We start from the raw sequence: 18,458 nt of genomic DNA on the forward strand, positions 1-18,458 counted from the left end.
TCAGCCCTGCTGCTCCTAGACACACTAGGCTTTATGTGTGCAGAGCAGAGGGAGGAGAACCAGCCTCCCAGACAGACTTCAGTGATGCGGTACATCTCTGGGTTTTGGGTGAGTAATTATCTCTAAAGCTGTTGGTGTATTTCTCTGTATAAATGTGCCTTTAACAGTGTATTTCTCCTCTGTGTGTCAGGTCTGTCTCCTCCAGCCTCTCTGGTCATCACACCCAACAGAACTCAACATTTCACACACAACTCTCTCTCTCTGAGCTGTGAGGTGCAGGACAACTCTACTGGATGGAGACTGAGATGGTGGACTCAGAGACCTGTAGGACCAGTGTGTCCTGATGGGTGGGAGTCAGAGGCAGGGCCCACATGCAGCACCACAAGCCCAGGGAAAGAGGACAGTGGGGTGTACTGGTGTGCGTCTGAATCTGGACGCAGCAATTTTGTCAACATCACAGTGACAAGTATGCAAAACTAAACTTACTAAGTGACAATAGTGACATAAGGGCACATGAAAGTGTGGAGAGAGGACTCTGCTGTTTAAACGCCTGTGACAGTGTTGCTCTAAAACTGCTCTGTGGTCATCAGTCAATTCAATTTCAATTTAATTTCGCTTAAAGAGTGCCAAAACATAGCGCCATGAGACATGTGCAATGTTTTGGTGCTCTATAAGTGAAATTAAATTGAAAGTGAAATTGATAAGGACTTCCTTATCTTTGAATGTTCCTTAAATGGTCAAATTAAGTTTTGGTGATCTGTTTTATGTTAAAAGGAAGCTAGTAGATAAGAAATCAAGAGGTGATGCCCACAGGTCTGGAGAAACCAGTGAAGAGTCTGGGAAAGTGGTATGATCAAGCCTCAGTGATAAGTTACAGGTTAAAGACTTGATACCGGACACTAGGCAAGGTATTGAACAAAATGACAAGTCAGGGCTGTCAGGTAAGCTTAAGTTGTGGTGTCTGGAGTTTGGTGTATTGCCTCGGCTATTAACTCCTTTGTCAGAATATGGCTAGGAGTGCCATGCTGCTTTGGGGGTCTAGGGATGCAAGGCCTCTGCAGGAGAAAAGAGGAAAATGGAAATGCCAAAGCCCCTTTAGGGAGAGCCGGTCCACTTCCTATTAACTCCATTGTACCGGATTGTTCCTGCAATCTGTTGAAATTCCGCTAGGGGCGTTGCCGAGCAAGTGATAAATGAATTGTGGTCTATGGGGCTAAGCGGCTAGAACTCGTTTTTTTCACAGTTGACAACTTCATTTCTTAATGTACATTGTCGTAGTAGCTACCTGAGTATAGGTTTTCCACTGGAAATGAAATAAAAAGTCACTCATGTCCTTTCTGCTTTTCATAGGATGGGCCGTTTTCCCTGTAACATGCTAGCATTTAGCTCATGGATGCTCGCGACAATCGCGACCGATTACGACCGTCGTGAAGCTGAACCTTCTTTTAGCTCTATGGCCGTAAAGTGGTTCGCTTGTGTCACGTGACATGAAAACTTTGAAAGGGTTTTTAGGACTAACAACAAATATTGAAAATTGCATTGGTCAGCTGATTGTCAAGTCAAGTTATCCTGCATCGCATGCATTAATGCAATTTCAGGAGAAAAAATTATATAAAGACAAATGTGGTATTGGGGGGTTCAGCTCCATTGCTACCCATTCATTCATCACTTGCTCGCGATCGCCCTCTAGTTGCAGTACCATGCGGAAGTATTTAGCAAGTGGTCCTTCTCCCCTTATTAGACATTCTCTGGAAATGCTTAGACAGGAGGAGACCGTAGGATGTACTACGGCAGTGTCGCAGGCAAAACCAGGGCAGTGGGGGAACTGGGAAGGAGTGGAAAAAAGATGGATTAAATGGAAAGATCTATGGGGCTTGGAAGCTGGTAGGATTAGATTTAAGTTAGCTGCTACATATGATGTGCTCCCATCTCCCATGAACTTAACTTTTGGTTTGGAGAGGATGATAAATGCACTCGTTATTCATATGTGAGCAGCCTCCACCATACTGTATCCTATCAGGGTGCAAGGTCATATCCTATCAGGGTGCAAGGTCATACTGTATCCTATCAGGGTGCAAGGTCATATCCTATCAGGGTGCAAGGTCATACTGTATCCTATCAGGGTGCAAGGTCAGTCTCATCTAGGGGCGGTACACGTGGCGTCACAACCAGGTACTGAAATGTTTGGCAGCGGCAATTGAGGATTAACAAAGAGAAGTCAATTGCTGCTAGTAAAGGGTTTAGGCAAATAAACGTTGTACGTCACGTTGACAGTTTTGTGTGTCCACTCTACTTCAGGTGGTGATGTGATTCTGGAAAGCCCTGCCCACCCTGTGACTGAAGGAGATCCTTTGACTCTGCGCTGTTTATCCCGGAACAGTCCCTCAGCCTTCAGTGCTGATTTCTATAAAGACGGATCACTCCTTCAGAGCCAGACTACAGGAGAGATGACCATCCCTGCAGTCTCAAAGGCACATGAGGGCCTCTACAAGTGCAGACACCCAGAGCTGGGAGAGTCACCAGAGAGCCGCATCAGGGTCATCAGTGAGACACTTTATCCTCCTTTTCCTCTCATAGGACAGAGCCCCATGCTAGTTTACTCATAAACTTCTCCTGTATGATTATCCAGGATCTCCCATAGTCAGGACTCAGAAACAAGACCCAAGCGCAAGACTCTTTGTTAGAACAAATACATTTACTACAAAACTACAGACTTACATGAGGACACAAGCAGACAGAGAGATGAACTGACAAAGGATAGAGAAACAGGGGGGTTCAAATACACAGACTGATTAACAGAGAGACAGAGGACTGGACGAAACCAACAAGACAACAGGGAACAGGTGTGAGTAAAAACAGGGAAACTAACGAGACAGGAAGTGCAGACCAAATAAGGAAAGGGGCGGAGACAACAAAACACAAAGTTATTTTTCTATGTATTTATCATGCTGGGAAATACGATTTCAATGTGGGAATGTTAGAAAGACGTGTGCCTTGTAGAATATGGGTTCGTTACTTGCATTGCTGAATGTAGGGCTAAGGGAATGGTCATAATCCGAGATAAGGTTTATTTCTCCCGTTTGCCTCCCGCTTGCCTCCTAAATGGGAGTGGCACCAAAGATCATTAAGGGGCGGAGCAAGATACTTCATGAGAAGCCACTTCCTGGAACCCGAATCGCAAGAGGGGGGGTCAAATTCCCCCTTTATGCAGAGCAGAGGCAGCAACTGTTCCATTGAAGTCTATGGACATAGATCAGAATTTCAAGCATATGCTAAGATCTTCGCTCTCTAGAGTTAGGAATGTAAATTTTGGGCACGGTTTCATGACCCTCACCCCCTTCTGACCACTTCAGGTAAATTTTTAGCATTTTTTAGCATTCCAGTCTGGAGAAGATCGACTTTATATCAGGTGTGCCCCTCTTGTTTATTCTGCTGATGTTGGCCGGTTGCTACGTACGCTCTACCTTGACAACACATTAGCCAGACAGCTGAACCCAATCCTGATTTGTGCTAACGACGATCAGATGGCGCTGGGGTAACTTAATGAGAGCAGCGATATATTTCCATTATTCCATTGATGTTTTTATTCAATTCCTTGAAAGTGTACATGCTTTGTGTGTGTTACTTTCTATATTAGAATTAATAAATGTAGAAGGCTTGAAAGAGCAGCAAGATTATTTTGGAACATCATCAAGCAACTGATAGCAATTGCATTGATAATCGAGTGCTTGATTTTATACACCTGTGGAAAGGGACCTGATGAAACCCATGAATACGTCAATGACACGCATGACACACCCCCTTTATGCAGAGGAAGTGATCCCCGTTTTGCGCCCATAGACATGAACTACGACGACGTATCTTGGCTACGCCTTAAGGATCTTTGGTGGCACTACGTCACAGGGTAACCGGAATTGACCCTCATATGACTTGTCTCACTTTATAAACCGTCTCTGGCGAAAGCACAGGATAAATACAAAATACAAAATGGCTGCCAAGCTGGCACAAAGTTATTTAGTCCAGGCCAGATCCTGACACCCATCTCAGTGTTCAGAGCGGTCTGCTCTCTACTGGTGGTGTCTCCATATCTAAAATTGATTTGTGTGTTTGTGTGTGTGTGTGTGTGTGTGTGTGTGTGCTTGTGTGCATGTGTGTCCACCAAGGCCCATCCTCTGGATTGCACATCAGGCCAAGTCTCAGTATCTCTCCACACAGCTGGGCAGTTGAAGGAGACTCAGTGACTCTGAGCTGTGAGGTTACAGATGTCTCCGGCAACTGGACATTCCTCTGGTACCAAGCTGTTAAATACAGAGTGGACTTACCATCCTTTCAGTACAGAGGGGAGTATTACACCGCAGAGCTCCTCCCAAACAGCAGCAGAGGAGCTGGAGGCTCCTACACGCTCAGCCCCGCTCCTCTTGAGGAAACTGGGCTTTATGTGTGCAGAGCAGGGAGAGGAGATCCAGCCTACCAGACAGGCTTCAGTAATGTGGTACCTCTCTGGGTTTTGGGTGAGTAATTAGGGCCCGAGCACCGAGGTGCGGCCGCTGAAGCAGCGGCTGCACCGTAGGTACAATTAGGGCCCAAGTAAATAAATACCTCTGAATTTGAATGCGAATACACCATCCACTGAACAACCAGCAGATGGCAATGTTGTGCAGCCACGCAAGCCACAGCTAGTCTGGGCACAGGCAAAGCCGAGATAGAGGCAATTGCTTATGTATCTTGAGTGTGAGGGCAGGAATTGCTAGCCAACGTTAATTAAGCAATAAGCCCCGAGAGGATGTGGGTTATTTAAGCAATAAGCCCCGAGAAGCCGTGTAAGCCTTACAGATGCATTATTTACAGTACACCATATCAACACACTAGTTATAATCTCAAATATGGATTACAAATATGGATACAGAGACAGAGCTCTGGCCTAGGGTGTGGCTTAGGGACTCTATAGTGCCACCTAGCACATTGTCTGTTGTGGTTGATACATACTATACATTCACGAAAATGAAGCAAATTTGGTGGGCTTGTGTGTTATTGCTACCGCTAGTCAGGGACAGAACTCTGGCCTAGGGTGTGGCTTAAGTTCTCTATAGCGCCACCTAGCACGTTGTCTATTATGGTTGACGCATACATTCACGACAATGAATGAACCAAATTTGGTGGGCATGTGTGTTATTGCTACCGCTAGTCAAAGACAGAACTCTGGTCTAGGGTGTGGCTTAGGGACTCTATAGTGCCACCCTGTAGAATACATCCAAAAACAAATAGCACACACACATCAGATGTGTGCATTTGACAAACACACATGTTGATTTATTAGATTCCAAAATGTCACGGTCACAGAATTCAGTAATGTGATACATCTCTGGGTTTTGGGTGAGTAATCTTTTCTAAAGCTGTTTCTGTTTTTCTCTGTGTAACTGTATGTGCCTTTCACAGTGTATTTGTACCTATTTTGCCTCTGTGTGTCAGGTCTGTCTCCTCCAGCCTCTCTGGTCATCAGACCCAACAGATCTCAACACTTCACACACAACTCTCTCTCTCTGAGCTGTGAGGTGCAGGACAACTCTACTGGATGGACACTGAGATGGTTGACTCAGAGACGTGAAAGATCAGCGTGTCCTGATGGGTGGGAGTCAGAGGCAGGGCCCACATGCAGCACCTCAAGCCCAGGGCAAGAGGACAGTGGGCTGTATTGGTGTACGTCTGAATCTGGACGCAGCAATGCTGTCAACATCACAGTGACAAGTATGCAAAATAAACTTACTATAAGTTACCATTATTGACATAAGTGCACATGATTGTGTGGAGAGAGGACCCTGCTGTTTAAACACCTGTGACAGTGTTGACATGCATGCTGAAGCAGCACTGTGCAGTTTTGGTCTATAATTGCTCTCTGATCATTAGTGACATAAGTTGTCTGAAAGCACAAGTGCACCCGACTGTGTCCTCTGGGGCCGGTTTTACTAAGGTAGTTTAGACTGGTCTATGGCTTAGATAGGTCTTATGTTTCTTTATAGATCAGTCTAATGCAAGTAAGCCAGTTTCACAAAAGTTAAGACTATCTAATTTTAGACTTAAAAATATAGACACCTCACCCCCAGGCTAATGTGGGTCTAAAGGGCTATATCACCATGATAACAACAGAAAAGGTGCTAAATTAGACCTACGTCATCTTATCCATTTGAAAGCAGGCTAGCATGGCTAGCTAATGTAGGGCTTCGAGTCCTATGAGTCAACAGCGTCTGCTTTAAGCTAACCTGGCTAGATTAAGGCAACAATGTATGTTCCTGCCTACGAATAAAATGTAAACGACCTCAAACGTGTTATGCACACATTAAAAGAGCATGCGGACTGGTAGGTTGGTGGAAGTAACATAGCTTCCTAGCCAGCTAACGTTACGCTGCCTCGATAGGTAAAGTGGGATAGAACATGGGTAGGACAAGATGGGAGCAAAATATTTATCTGTTACGTTAGCCAGCAACGATAACCACACTAGCCACTATGCATGACACAAAAAAAGTCTTTATACGTGTTAAACTCCTCCAAAATGCACAGTTTTTCTGAGTGAGCAAAAGCTACGTGGTTAGTGTCCACTCGGTCGGCCATGTTTTTCGTTTTGAAAAGAGTCCTAAAATACCCAGATTACCCACAATTCTTTGCATCTAGTCCTACTTAGGATAGTCGGTGTCTCAACTGCTTTGTACAACACTATTATTTAGACGTCTATGCTAAGTCTAACTATACCCTTAGTCTAAGTTATAGTCACAGTCTATCTTAGTGAAACCGGCCCCAGTTAAGACACCGACTATCCTAAGTAGGACTAGATGCAAAGAATTGTGGGTATTCTGGGTATTTTAAGACTCTTTTCAAAACAAAAAACATGGCCGACCAAGTGGACACAAAGGCCCTTTCCGAAACCAGTCCCTACTCACTTCGACTCGGTTAGCGAGTGAACTTCCTTTTCAAGTCCACTCGTGGGTGCGGAGAACACTCGCATTTGAAGTTTTAGGGGGTTAAAACAGCGCTACATTTCGGATGCGCTTGAAGGGAGAAGGAAGTTGACGTCATATTCGTTTTCATAGAAATTATGAAGCCAATATATATTAAATCGCCAATTAAGATGTTCTGGACACCCCTATGTATTAGGATATACATCCCTCTTCTCTCCTTTCATTACTATGAGTGAGGAGTTGCATTTTATGCTTTATTTAACATCAAATTATAAAAGTGCTGTAAATGCGACCTGCACATGTATTCAAATATTACAGCCTACTTCTGTACGATCTTGCACATTTTACTGAGTATCAAACTGAACATGAGTTGTTACAATGTAGCTTAAATCACGCTTTTGTCTGTAAATGCCGTCATACGGACCAAAAAACAACTGGCAGGGAGATACACGAGCTGCACGAACACTTGAAAACGGTTGCACCTGCGTTTCAAGTCAGCATCGATGCTGACTTGCTCCTGGAGGCGTGGTAGCCCCTCTCCCTAGGCACTTCACTCGACTCAAAATTCGTTTCGGATGATACTTAATGTGGCGGACCCTCGCGTGAACGCGCAAACGAAGTGGAAGTGTGTAGTGTTAGGATTTAGGGGCTGGTTTCGGAAAGGGCCTAATACTGCGTTCATGCAGCCCGGAACCTCGGAGGACCCGCCTTTAAAAAGTCCCGACCTCCGAAAAAAGTGTGTTCATGAGATCAGTTCGGAAAATAAATACAGGAAACGCATAAATACGTTATTACAACTGCTTACTAAGTGCTTAGTATGGTTGAGCAAGAAGGAAAATGTCTTGGGCGAGTGTTTCTATCTGTGTTGTTAATTTAGTGACAAATTACCTTGCCTATTCGTAATGACAGTGAAATTCACCTCTTGTGTTGTTGCAAGGGAGGCCGTCGTGGTTGGAGAATATGATAGTGACGTCAAGTCGGACACCTCGGGGCACAAAACTTCCGCACGAGTCTCCGAGAAAAAAATCCAACCCGACCTAGCGTTCATGTCATTTTTCCGCTATCGGAGGTCAGAAATTTCCGAGGTTCCGAGCTGCATGAACGCAGTATAACCACGTAGCTTGTACTCACTCAGAGAAACTGTGCATTTTGGAGTTTAACACGTATAAAGACTTTTTTTGTGTCATGCAGCGTGGCTAGTGTGGTTATCGTTGCTGGCTAACGTAACAGATAAATATTTTGCTCCCGTCTTGTCCTACCCATGTTCTATCCCACTTTACCTATCGAGGCAGCGTAACGTTAGCTGGCTAGGAAGCTACGTTACTTCCACCAACCTACCAGTCCGCATGCTCTTTTAATGTGTGCATAACACGTTTGAGGTCGTTTACATTTTATTCGTAGGCAGGAACATACATTGTTGCCTTAATCTAGCCAGGTTAGTTTAAAGCAGACACTGTTGACTCATAGGACTGAAGCCCTACATTAGCTAGCCATGCTAGCCTGCTTTCAAATGGATAAGCTGACGTCATTTAGCATCTTTCTGTTGTTATCATGGTGATATAGCCCTTTAGACCCACGTTAGCCTGGGGGTGAGGTGTCTATTTTTTTAAGTCTAAAATTAGATAGTCTTAACTTTTGTGAAACTGGCTTACTTGCATTAGACTGATCTATAAAGAAACATAAGACCTATCTAAGCCATAGACCAATCTAAACTACCTTAGTGAAACCGGCCCCTGGTGTTTAAACTGTTTCAACATGGCATGTGCTTTCACTCTACTACAGCTGGTGATGTGATTCTGGAGAGCCCTGTCTACCCTGTGACTGAAGGAGATCCTTTGACTCTGCGCTGTTTATCCCGGAACAGTCCCTCAGCCTTCAGTGCTGATTTCTATAAAGACGGATCACTCCTTCAGAGCCAGACTACAGGAGAGATGACCATCCCTGCAGTCTCAAAGGCACATGAGGGCCTTTACAAGTGCAGACACCCAGAGCTGGGAGAGTCACCAGAGAGCCGCATCATGGTCATCAGTGAGACACTTTATCCTCCTTTTCCTCTCATAGGACAGAGCCCCATGCATGTTTACTCATAAACTTCTCCTGTGTGATTATCCAGGATCTCCCATCTCAGTGTTTAGACTGGTCTATTCTCTACTGGTGGTCTCTCCATATCTAAAATTGATTTGTGTGTGTGTGTGTGTGTGTGTGTGTGTGTGTGTGTGTGTCTGTCTGTCCACCAAGGCCCTTCATCTGGATTGCACATCAGGCCAAGTCTCAGTATTTCTACTCACAGCTGGACAGTTGAAGGAGACTCAGTGACTCTGAGCTGTGAGGTTACAGACGCCTCCTCCAACTGGACATTCCTCTGGTACAGACTTGGTTATTACAGGGCGGGCTTACCATCCATTAAGTACAGAGGGGAGTATTACTCTGCAGAGCTCCTCCCAGACAGCAGCAGGGGAGCTGGAGGCTCCTACACTCTCAGCCCTGCTGCTCATAAACACACTGGGCTTTATGTGTGCAGAGCAGAGGGAGGAGAACCAGCCTACCAGACAGACTTCAGCAATGTGATACATCTCTGGGTTTTGGGTGAGTAATCATTTCTAAAGATGTTTGTGTTTTTCTCTGTGTAACTGTGTGTGCCCTTAACGGTGTATTTGTACCTACAGTATTTCTCCTCTGTGTGTCAGGTCTGTCTCCTCCAGCCTCTCTGGTCATCAGACCCAACAGAACTCAACATTTCACACACAACTCTCTCTCTCTGAGCTGCGAGGTGCAGGACAACTCCACTGGATGGGAACTGAGATGGTGGACTCAGAGACCTGATGAATCAGAGTGTCCTGATGGGTGGGAGTCAGAGGCAGGGCCCACATGCAGCACCTCAAGCCCAGAGCAAGAGGACAGTGGGGTGTACTGGTGTGCATCTGAATCTGGAGAAAGCAATGCTGTCAACATCACAGTGACAAGTATGTAAGATCATTTGGATTTAGACTCCAGGGTGTTAAACAGTTTTGAGCCTGGACAGTTTTGTGTGTTCACTCTAATTCAGGTGGTGATGTGATTCTGGAGAGCCCTGCCCACCCTGTGACTGAAGGAGATCCTTTGACTCTGCGCTGTTTATCCCGGAACAGTCCCTCAACCTTCAGTGCTGATTTCTTTAAAGACGGATCACTCCTTCAGAGCCAGACTACAGGAGAGATGACCATCCCTGCAGTCTCCAAGGCACATGAGGGCCTCTACAAGTGCAGACACACAGAGCTGGGAGAGTCACCAGAGAGCCGCATCAGAGTCATCAGTGAGACACTTTATCCTCCTTTTCCTCTCATATGACAGAGTCCCATTCATGTTTACTCATAAACGTTTCATTACATTACATTACATTACATTTGGCTGAGGAAAAAAGAATAATGAAAAAGGTAAAAAGGTAGAGTGCAGTGGGAATTACCGCCTCCTTCTTGTCCCTGTCATGGTTGCCATGGTCGTGGACACCTCAACAGGTACAATTAAGGCCTGGACACACCATCCCGACGGCCGACCGTCGGCAGAAAAGCAGTTGGTCTGATCGTTCGGCCTGGGAACACACCGAAGCAATGCCAAGCGTACGTGCTGCGTGTGTGTGACGTGTGATACGTTTCCCATAACTGCCGAGTCTAGTTACCAAGAAAGATCCGCCAATGGAACGATATGGCATCAGTATCGAACTTCTCTGATTAAGCAATAAGTGAATGGTAGTGATGCTAGTGATGTTCGCTAGCTAGGTGGGACTTTGGTTAAACTTGTATATGACTTACATTGCTGAATTCAGAGCTGATGGTTAGTTTAAACAAAGTTCTTGCTACCTAGCAATGGTCATACTAATCCGAAATGTTTCGAAGGGCTAGCACTCCACCAATCAGATCGGTCATTGAGACCGACAAGTCCCTGACCGTGCCCGACTGTTCGACGACGTCCAACACCTGATTATCGGGTTGGTGTGTCCCAGCCTTTAGGTGGTAAGTCAAGGATCAGCGAGACTAGCTGTAAGTAGTGCTATGAGAGGAGATGTTCTCTGAAGTGCTGGGTCTTTCAGACGTTTTTTGAAGATGGAGAGGGATGTCCCGACTCTAGTAGGAACTGGTGGTGCGTTCCATCAACGAGGAACAATAGATGACAAAGGTTTGCATTGGCCCGAGTGTGCCGGTGGTAGAGCGAGACGCTGTTCACCAAAGTAGCGCAACGGTCGTGTTGTAGCATATGCCTGTATGAAGGCATACAAGTAGGTGGGAGTAGAGCCGGAGATTACTTTGTAGGCAAGCGGTTAAAGTCTTGAATTTGATGCGGTTGGCCAATGGTAACCAGTGTAGCTGGATGACCAACGGGATGACATGCGCCCTTTTGGGTTGGTTGTAGACCAAGTGCACCGCTGCGTTCTGGATCATCTGAAGGGGTTTCACTGTGCAGGCTAGGAGACCTGTCAGGAGGGTATTACAGTAGTCAAGTCGTGAGATGACTACTGTCTGTACCAGGAGTTGGGTAGCATCTTGAGTTAACCCTTTCATGCGCAACGTCCACACTGCGTGGACAGTAACTTTAACTCTGTTTTCTACTTATTTATCATGTTGATATACACCAATCCACTTCAGGGCAGTTTTAGTAGGTCCTTGGCAATATATTAACAATATGTATCATCTTATATTTGGAATATTGACTGCTTGATGACATCATCAATTCAACATGAGTGACAGTAATGGCCATATGCTGAATGCTCCAGGCATATCTGTAAAAAGCTAGTACTCAAGAAGGCAAAATCATGTAAAAAAAAATATTATGCTGTACAGGAGAGTGTGTTGAACAACTCTATTTTTTCAGAAATTAAATCGGATGTAAAATAGAGTTTGTAGACCCTAAAAAGCAACTGTCCACGTATGTGGACGTTGCGCAACAGAGGAGTTAAATGGGCAAAAATTAGATTTTGTAACTAGGACTTTTTTTTTTTTTTTTTCAAATATGATTTTAATTGCTTTAAGTAACTCCTGATTTTCTGTATGTTGTAGAGTGCGTAACGATCGGGCTATCGAGGCCCCATGTTCAGAGTTAGTTGGTTGTCGAGGACGACTCCTAAATGTCTTGCGGTCCTGGTAGAGTCAATTTTGATGTTCATGTCATGATGTATGGTAGGTTTGGCTGGGAGGACCAGCAGTTCGGTTTTAGAGAGGTTTAGCTGGAGGTGATGGCCATCCTTGTTGATATGTCTGCAAGACAATCCGAGATCTGTGTCGAGACCAAGGGGTCATCAGGGCGAAAGAACAGGTAGAGCTGTGTGTCATCTACATAGCAGTGGTGTAAGAAGCCATGTGACGGCATGATCTGTCCCAAAAAGGTGATGTAGATAGCAAAGAGAAGGGGGCCCAGCACTGAGCCCTGGGGAACCCCTCTGGTGAGAAAGTGAGGGCGCAGACAGTTGTCCAAGCATGATACATTAAACGAGCGTACTGTGAGGTAGGATTTAAACCAGGACAGAGCAGAGCCAGAGATGTCTGGCCATGTTTGAGAGTATAGAGAGAAGGACGCAGTGATTAACCATGTTAAAGGCAGCCGATAAGTCCAGCAGAATGAGCACTAATGAGCACTGATGATCGAGTGGTTAAGGCTTCTGTTACCGACAGCAGAGCCGGTCCAATAGTGGCTGCTTTTAAACCCAGATTGATTCGGATCCAGAAAATTGTGCTGTGAAAGGAATTCAGAGACTTGTTTGGAAACTGCTCGCTGTATTCCTTTGGATAGGAAAGGTAGGAGTTAGACAGGAAGGTAGTTCTCAACTTGAACAGTAGAGAAGTTTCTTAAGTAAAGTTGTAACCCGGGCCGTTTTGAACGCTGTTGGAAACATGCTGGAGGTTAGGGAATCATTGAGCACAAGTGTGATAGCTGGTGTGATGGTAAGGCTGATGGACTGAAGTAGGCTCGTAGGTATAGGGTCCAACGAGTATGTGGTAGGTAACATGTCAGGAGTCTGGATACCTCATTCTCGGAGAGAGACGTGAATGCTGAAAAAGACGTTCCAGCAGCCGCCGGAGGTTGTAGGAGTTTAATATCTGAGTCTGTTGTGTGGGCATGAAGAGAATGGACTGCTGATTGTGGCCACTTTGTTTGTGAAAAATGAGGCAAAGATATCCGGTTGGATGGAAGACGGAGTCGGCTGAGGGTTGAGTAGCGATTTGAAGGTTGAGAAGAGTTTCCAAGAGGCTGTGACACTGTTGATTTTCTCATTGTAGAAAGCCATTTAGCAGTGATTCTGGCTGAAAAGGAGGATAGGAGTGTGGTAGTTTTTGAGGTCTTCAGTTGTCTTTGATTTGCGCCATTTCCAGTCCACGGGTCTGAGTTTGGTGCGCTGCGATTGGAGGGTATCAGTTAGCCATGGATGGGAGTGTTTGGATCGCGCTGGCCTTGTAGTAAGAGGGCACAGTTTGTCCAGACACAAGCTCAATGTGGAGCAGAGCGAGTCTGTGGCATCATTGACCTCCAGAGAGGAGAAGGAGCTGAATGGAGGTAGACCGGAGGCGACCAGGCCATCCTAAAAAGTATTTTAGTTTGCCGTAACTCGACCGACTCTGTCAATTTAGGGCCGACCCAAATATTTTCTTTTATTCCTTTTTAGTCCGACCGACTTGCCGGTTGTAAACTTGTGTTAAGATCGATCTTTTTTTTTTTTTTTTTTTACTCTTCATACAACCAATACAAATCCAATACAATTCATACATTTGAACCTGAACTATTGAGATCGCCACCACGTGGCCATACCACGCCATTACACCACTAAGCTAAATACATAAACGCCTCGGGAATCCAGACGGAATTACGGATCAGTCCCAAAATGTAAACGTTTTTTGTGTGTGTGTGTGTGTGTGTGTTTGTGTGTGTCTGGCCACCTTCCTCAGGATTGAGCATCAGGCCAAGTCTCAGTATTTCTCCACATGCCTGGGCAGTTGAAGGAGACTCAGTGACTCTGAGCTGTGAGATTACAGACGCCTCCTCCAACTGGACATTCCTCTGGTACAGAGATGTTCAATACAGAGAGGACTTACCATCTTTTAAGCACAGAGGGGGGTATTACTCGGCGAGGCTCCTCCCAGACAGCAGCAGAGGAGCTGGAGGCTCCTACACTCTCAGCCCTGCTGCTCTTCAACACACTGGGCTTTACGTGTGCAGAGCAGAGGGAGGAGAACCAGCCTACCAAACAGAAGTCAGTGAGGCGGTAATTTTCCTTGTTTTGGGTGAGTAATAATTCCTAAAGACTTTTGTGTATTTGTCTGTGTAACTGTATGTGCCGTTGACAGTGTATTTGTACCTATTTCTCCTCTGTGTCAGGTCTGTCTCCTCCAGCCTCTCTGGTCATCAGACCCAACAGATCTCAACACTTCACACACAACTCTCTCTCTCTGAGGTGTGAGGTGCAGGACAACTCTACTGGATGGAGACTGAGATGGTTGACTGCAAGGCAAGAAAGAACAGTGTGTCCTGATGGGTGGGAGTCAGAGGCAGGGCCCACATGCAGTACCAAAAGCCCAGAGCAACTGGATAGTGGGCTGTACTGGTGTGCATCTGAATCTGGACGCAGCAATGCTGTCAACATCACAGTGACAAGTATGTAACATAAACTTGCTAAGTGACCATTAGTGACATAATCTCTCTGAAAATTGTAAGTGCACCTGACTGTGTCCTCTGCTATTTAAACCATTTTGATGATGACATATTTAGTGTGATCTTGTGTGTAGAGCCTGGACAGTTTTGTGTGTTTACTCTAATTCAGGTGGTGATGTGATTCTGGAAAGCCCTGCCCACCCTGTGACTGAAGGAGATCCTTTGACTCTGCGCTGTTTATCCCGGAACAGTACCTCAACCTTCAGTGCTGATTTCTATGAAGGCGGATCACTCCTTCAGACCCAGACTACAGGAGAGATGACCATCCCTGCAGTCTCAAAGGCACACGAGGGCCTCTACAAGTGCAGACACCCAGAGCTGGGAGAGTCACCAGAGAGCCGCATCAGGGTCATCAGTGAGACACTTTATCCTCCTTTTCCTCTCATAGGACACAGCCCCATGCATGTTTACTCATAAACTTCTCCCGTATTATACAGAGCCTGATCATACAGGATCTCCCATCTTCAGACTGGTCTGTTCTCCACTGGTGTTCTCTCTGACCATAATGCTGATGGTCCATCACTTCAGATCTAACAGTAAGACAATCTCTCTTTCAACATTACTCTTCAACCTTGACCCTCTGATGCCCCTTTACATTGTCGGGAAAGAAAAAAGCAAAATATCTGTATCGTCTTAAAGTCAGATGAAGCTGACTGATATTTAGCTTTCATCTAAAGCGAAACCATCTCGCAAAGGCAGTTTTGGAAATCGAACTCAGGATGACTCAGTCCTCTATAGTACAGCTAAAATGATGAACATGCCCGCCTGCTAACGTTATGAACGCACTCCTCTATAGCACTGCTAAAGTTATGAACACACACACACTCCTCTATAGTACTGCTAAAGTTATGAACACACTCCTCTACAGTACTCTAAAATTATGAAAACACCCGCTCCTCTGTAGCACTGCTGAAGTTCATAATATAATGTCTTACTGTGCGTTCAGACCAAAACCGTCAAAAGCGTCAAAGTCGCTGGTGAAGCTCATAGCCCGACGCTCAATCCATTTCGGCGCCGAAAGCGTCAAAAGCGTGAAAGCCATGACGTGAAACATTTGAACAAACCACAAACAGCAATCCTGCGAGTTTGACATTCTGATTAGTTGACGCCGAACTGTGTCATAGCTCATTACCATAAAGTTAACTGAGGTTCAACTTTTTTTTGACGCCCGTGAAGCTCATGAAGCCACACTCACGCCCAGAACGCTTTTGACGCCGGTAACGCCGACTCTCCATAGAACATGAATGATTTCCGGCGCTCTTGACGCTTTTGACGGTCTTGGTCTGAACGCACAGTTATGGTGCCTAATGTCTATTGTCTTTGTAGATGGAGGTGTGAATGCAACAAAACAATGTTATGCTCGGAGTTCCTTACACAGATCAGTCAGGCACTCAGTCATGTGGGTGCTAACTGGATCCAGCACGCTATATTGGACACAGTGTTAAATTTTTTCACTTACAGGCTTCTTCTCTTGTTTTATAGGCCAATCCGAAGTACATGGTGAAGAGAGAAAATATGAAGTTTCAGAGGCCTAGGGTTCATAGATTCACCTCATGCTTCACCTCACTGAGTGTTTCACTAGTTAATGGATGAGATAAATACAAAGACCAGATTTCCTTCATGGGATCAAATCTATACTTATGTTATTGCATTACTTTACTGCGTCATTGCAACTTAACTGCATTTATCTTTTTTACTTGGTGTATCCATTATGTTTATGTGAAAGTAAATGAAAAGACATCTTCCCAATTTTATATTGTAGTTTATTGAGTTTTAATGTATATTGAGTATTTTGTCTGAACTAATAGATGTAAATAATGTTTAAGTTGGACAACTTAAAGATAAAAAAAAGAAATTGCAAAGTGTATTTTTGAATGAATGTCCCTGCTTAAAAAAGAACAGCCTGACCAGCTGGTTTGCTCGCAACCTTGTTTGACCACCCTATGATGATTGACCAGCTAGACTCTTGTGAAAACATACCTTCAGCTGATTTACCCAACGTACAATGGTAAATCAGCTTGTTTTGCTTGTCATATCACACTGAAGCTGTTGATTTTAGATGGTGTTGCTGGTCTTACATTTCTGGTTTAACTGGCCATGCCAGCTTCTGTTGGTCATTCTAGACACTGGTGGCCAGCTGCACCAGCAGAGACCAGCAGGAGATGGAAGACAACCAGCAAAGACCAACTAAAACCAGCTACCAGCATAAGCTGGTTTCTAGCTATTTGTTCAGCACGGATATTTACTAATTTGCTGTATTTGTCTAGATAAAATATGCAACCTGCTTCTTAATTATTAAATCATTCTTTATATATTTTAGAAGACAATGGTTTTCAGTCAACCAAATGCTCCTTATGATGTAAATAATGTGATGCTGAAGTTGAACAACTTTTGAAATGAAATAAAAAATTGTGAGTGATTTAACGTGTGCACAATTTACTTCAATGTGCCCAGAAAGTTACAGCAGAGAAAAACTATTTTCATCTTTGTGTGATGATCTTTGTGTGCATAGTACATAAAATGTGGGCCCGTTTTTATAATTGAGCTCACAATGTACTACAGTAGGCCTATAATGTGTGTATTTTGTTGCTATTATTTGACCACTTATGGGAAATATGAAGGGAAAGTACTGTTCAATAAAAAAAGAAACATGAAACTAGAGAAAAGAGGATGTTGAACACTGAACTGTATCTAGGAGCAGCAGATATTCAGTGTCAAATTCAGAGAAACATCACATCTTGATCACGGTAAAGCTCTAACACCTGTCTAATATTGTAATAGCTAAACAATACAGTCTAACACCTGTCTAATATTGTCTAATAGCTAAGTACTACACAGTTACACAGTCTAACGCATGTCTAATCTCGTCTGATAGCTAAACAATACTACACAGGTACACAATCTAACGCCTGTGTAATATTGTTTCATAGCCCCAAAACAGAACAGTCAGACAGAAGTTTGATGTATGATTTATTGCATATTGTAAAGAGCAAGCCTTAGCATTGACACATGATGTCTGCATGAGTTAGAGAGTAATAATGACATTAACTCTAGGCGAGTATGTGTGTGTGTGTGCGTGCGTGCGTGCGTGCGTGCGTGTGTGTGTGTGTGTCTGTATATGCATGTATGTATGCAAATGCCATAAATCTGTGTTAATTAGTTATCTTGCTATTCTTCTGAACAGTGGCATAGACAGCGTTGGAATCCACGGTTCTACAAGTTCTGCTGCTGTTCTGGTCCTCACCACCAGATAACCCCATGATGGTGCTGTAGGTCACAGTACCCTCAGACCTCTTCTGTAAACAAACAAACAAACGAACAAACAAACACTGTGTGTTTGCATTACCGTGGTTTGGGAAGCCGTGTGAAAGGAAAACACATCATAAAAACATATATAGAAATATTCAAACACAACGGGCATCAATTTGAATATGCAACACACATTACACACACGCTGCCATCTTGTAGAAACCAAGCAGTGAGAACAGACATGATGCCAATTTGATGTAATGTATTGACACATACTGTACAAGGCACAGTGCAATCTATGAGAAATCAGTTGAATAAACGGTAGCATTTTATTGAACATATAGGGGCAATTGCTCTGTCGCTAGTTTGGAGTTTAACGCAGAGTTGGGAGTTGGACTGTTGAACTCCAAACTAGCGACAAAACAATTGCCCCCTAGAGTTAGTGATTGATATTGAAATGAGAGTTATGATCGATGGTTTTGATTTCTTGTAAGTCCACGGAAACAGAGCTAAAATGTTAAATTACTTCATACTTCTTACTCCTTGCACCAACCCACTAGTGGTTGTATGTAGCATGTGCTACCT

At 44.4% G+C, this 18,458-nt stretch overlaps 2 protein-coding genes across 2 annotated transcripts; both read left to right on the forward strand.

The window, feature by feature from the left end:
* Positions 1–4,147: 4,147 nt before the first annotated feature.
* Positions 4,148–12,344, forward strand: LOC134097452 (Fc receptor-like protein 5). The gene is made up of 7 exons (XM_062550324.1): positions 4,148–4,511; positions 5,470–5,745; positions 8,733–8,978; positions 9,189–9,536; positions 9,638–9,913; positions 9,997–10,242; positions 12,307–12,344. Exons 1-7 carry the CDS (start codon positions 4,148–4,150, stop codon positions 12,342–12,344), a joined length of 1,794 nt encoding a protein of 597 aa, XP_062406308.1.
* Positions 12,345–12,811: 467 nt separating this feature from the next.
* LOC134097453 (Fc receptor-like protein 2) lies at positions 12,812–15,041 on the forward strand. The gene is made up of 5 exons (XM_062550325.1): positions 12,812–12,862; positions 13,292–13,472; positions 13,862–14,197; positions 14,292–14,567; positions 14,734–15,041. Exons 1-5 carry the CDS (start codon positions 12,812–12,814, stop codon positions 15,039–15,041), a joined length of 1,152 nt encoding a protein of 383 aa, XP_062406309.1.
* Positions 15,042–18,458: the final 3,417 nt, after the last annotated feature.

This window comes from Sardina pilchardus, chromosome 12, assembly GCF_963854185.1.
Source record: "Sardina pilchardus chromosome 12, fSarPil1.1, whole genome shotgun sequence".
Taxonomy (NCBI): domain Eukaryota; kingdom Metazoa; phylum Chordata; class Actinopteri; order Clupeiformes; family Clupeidae; genus Sardina; species Sardina pilchardus.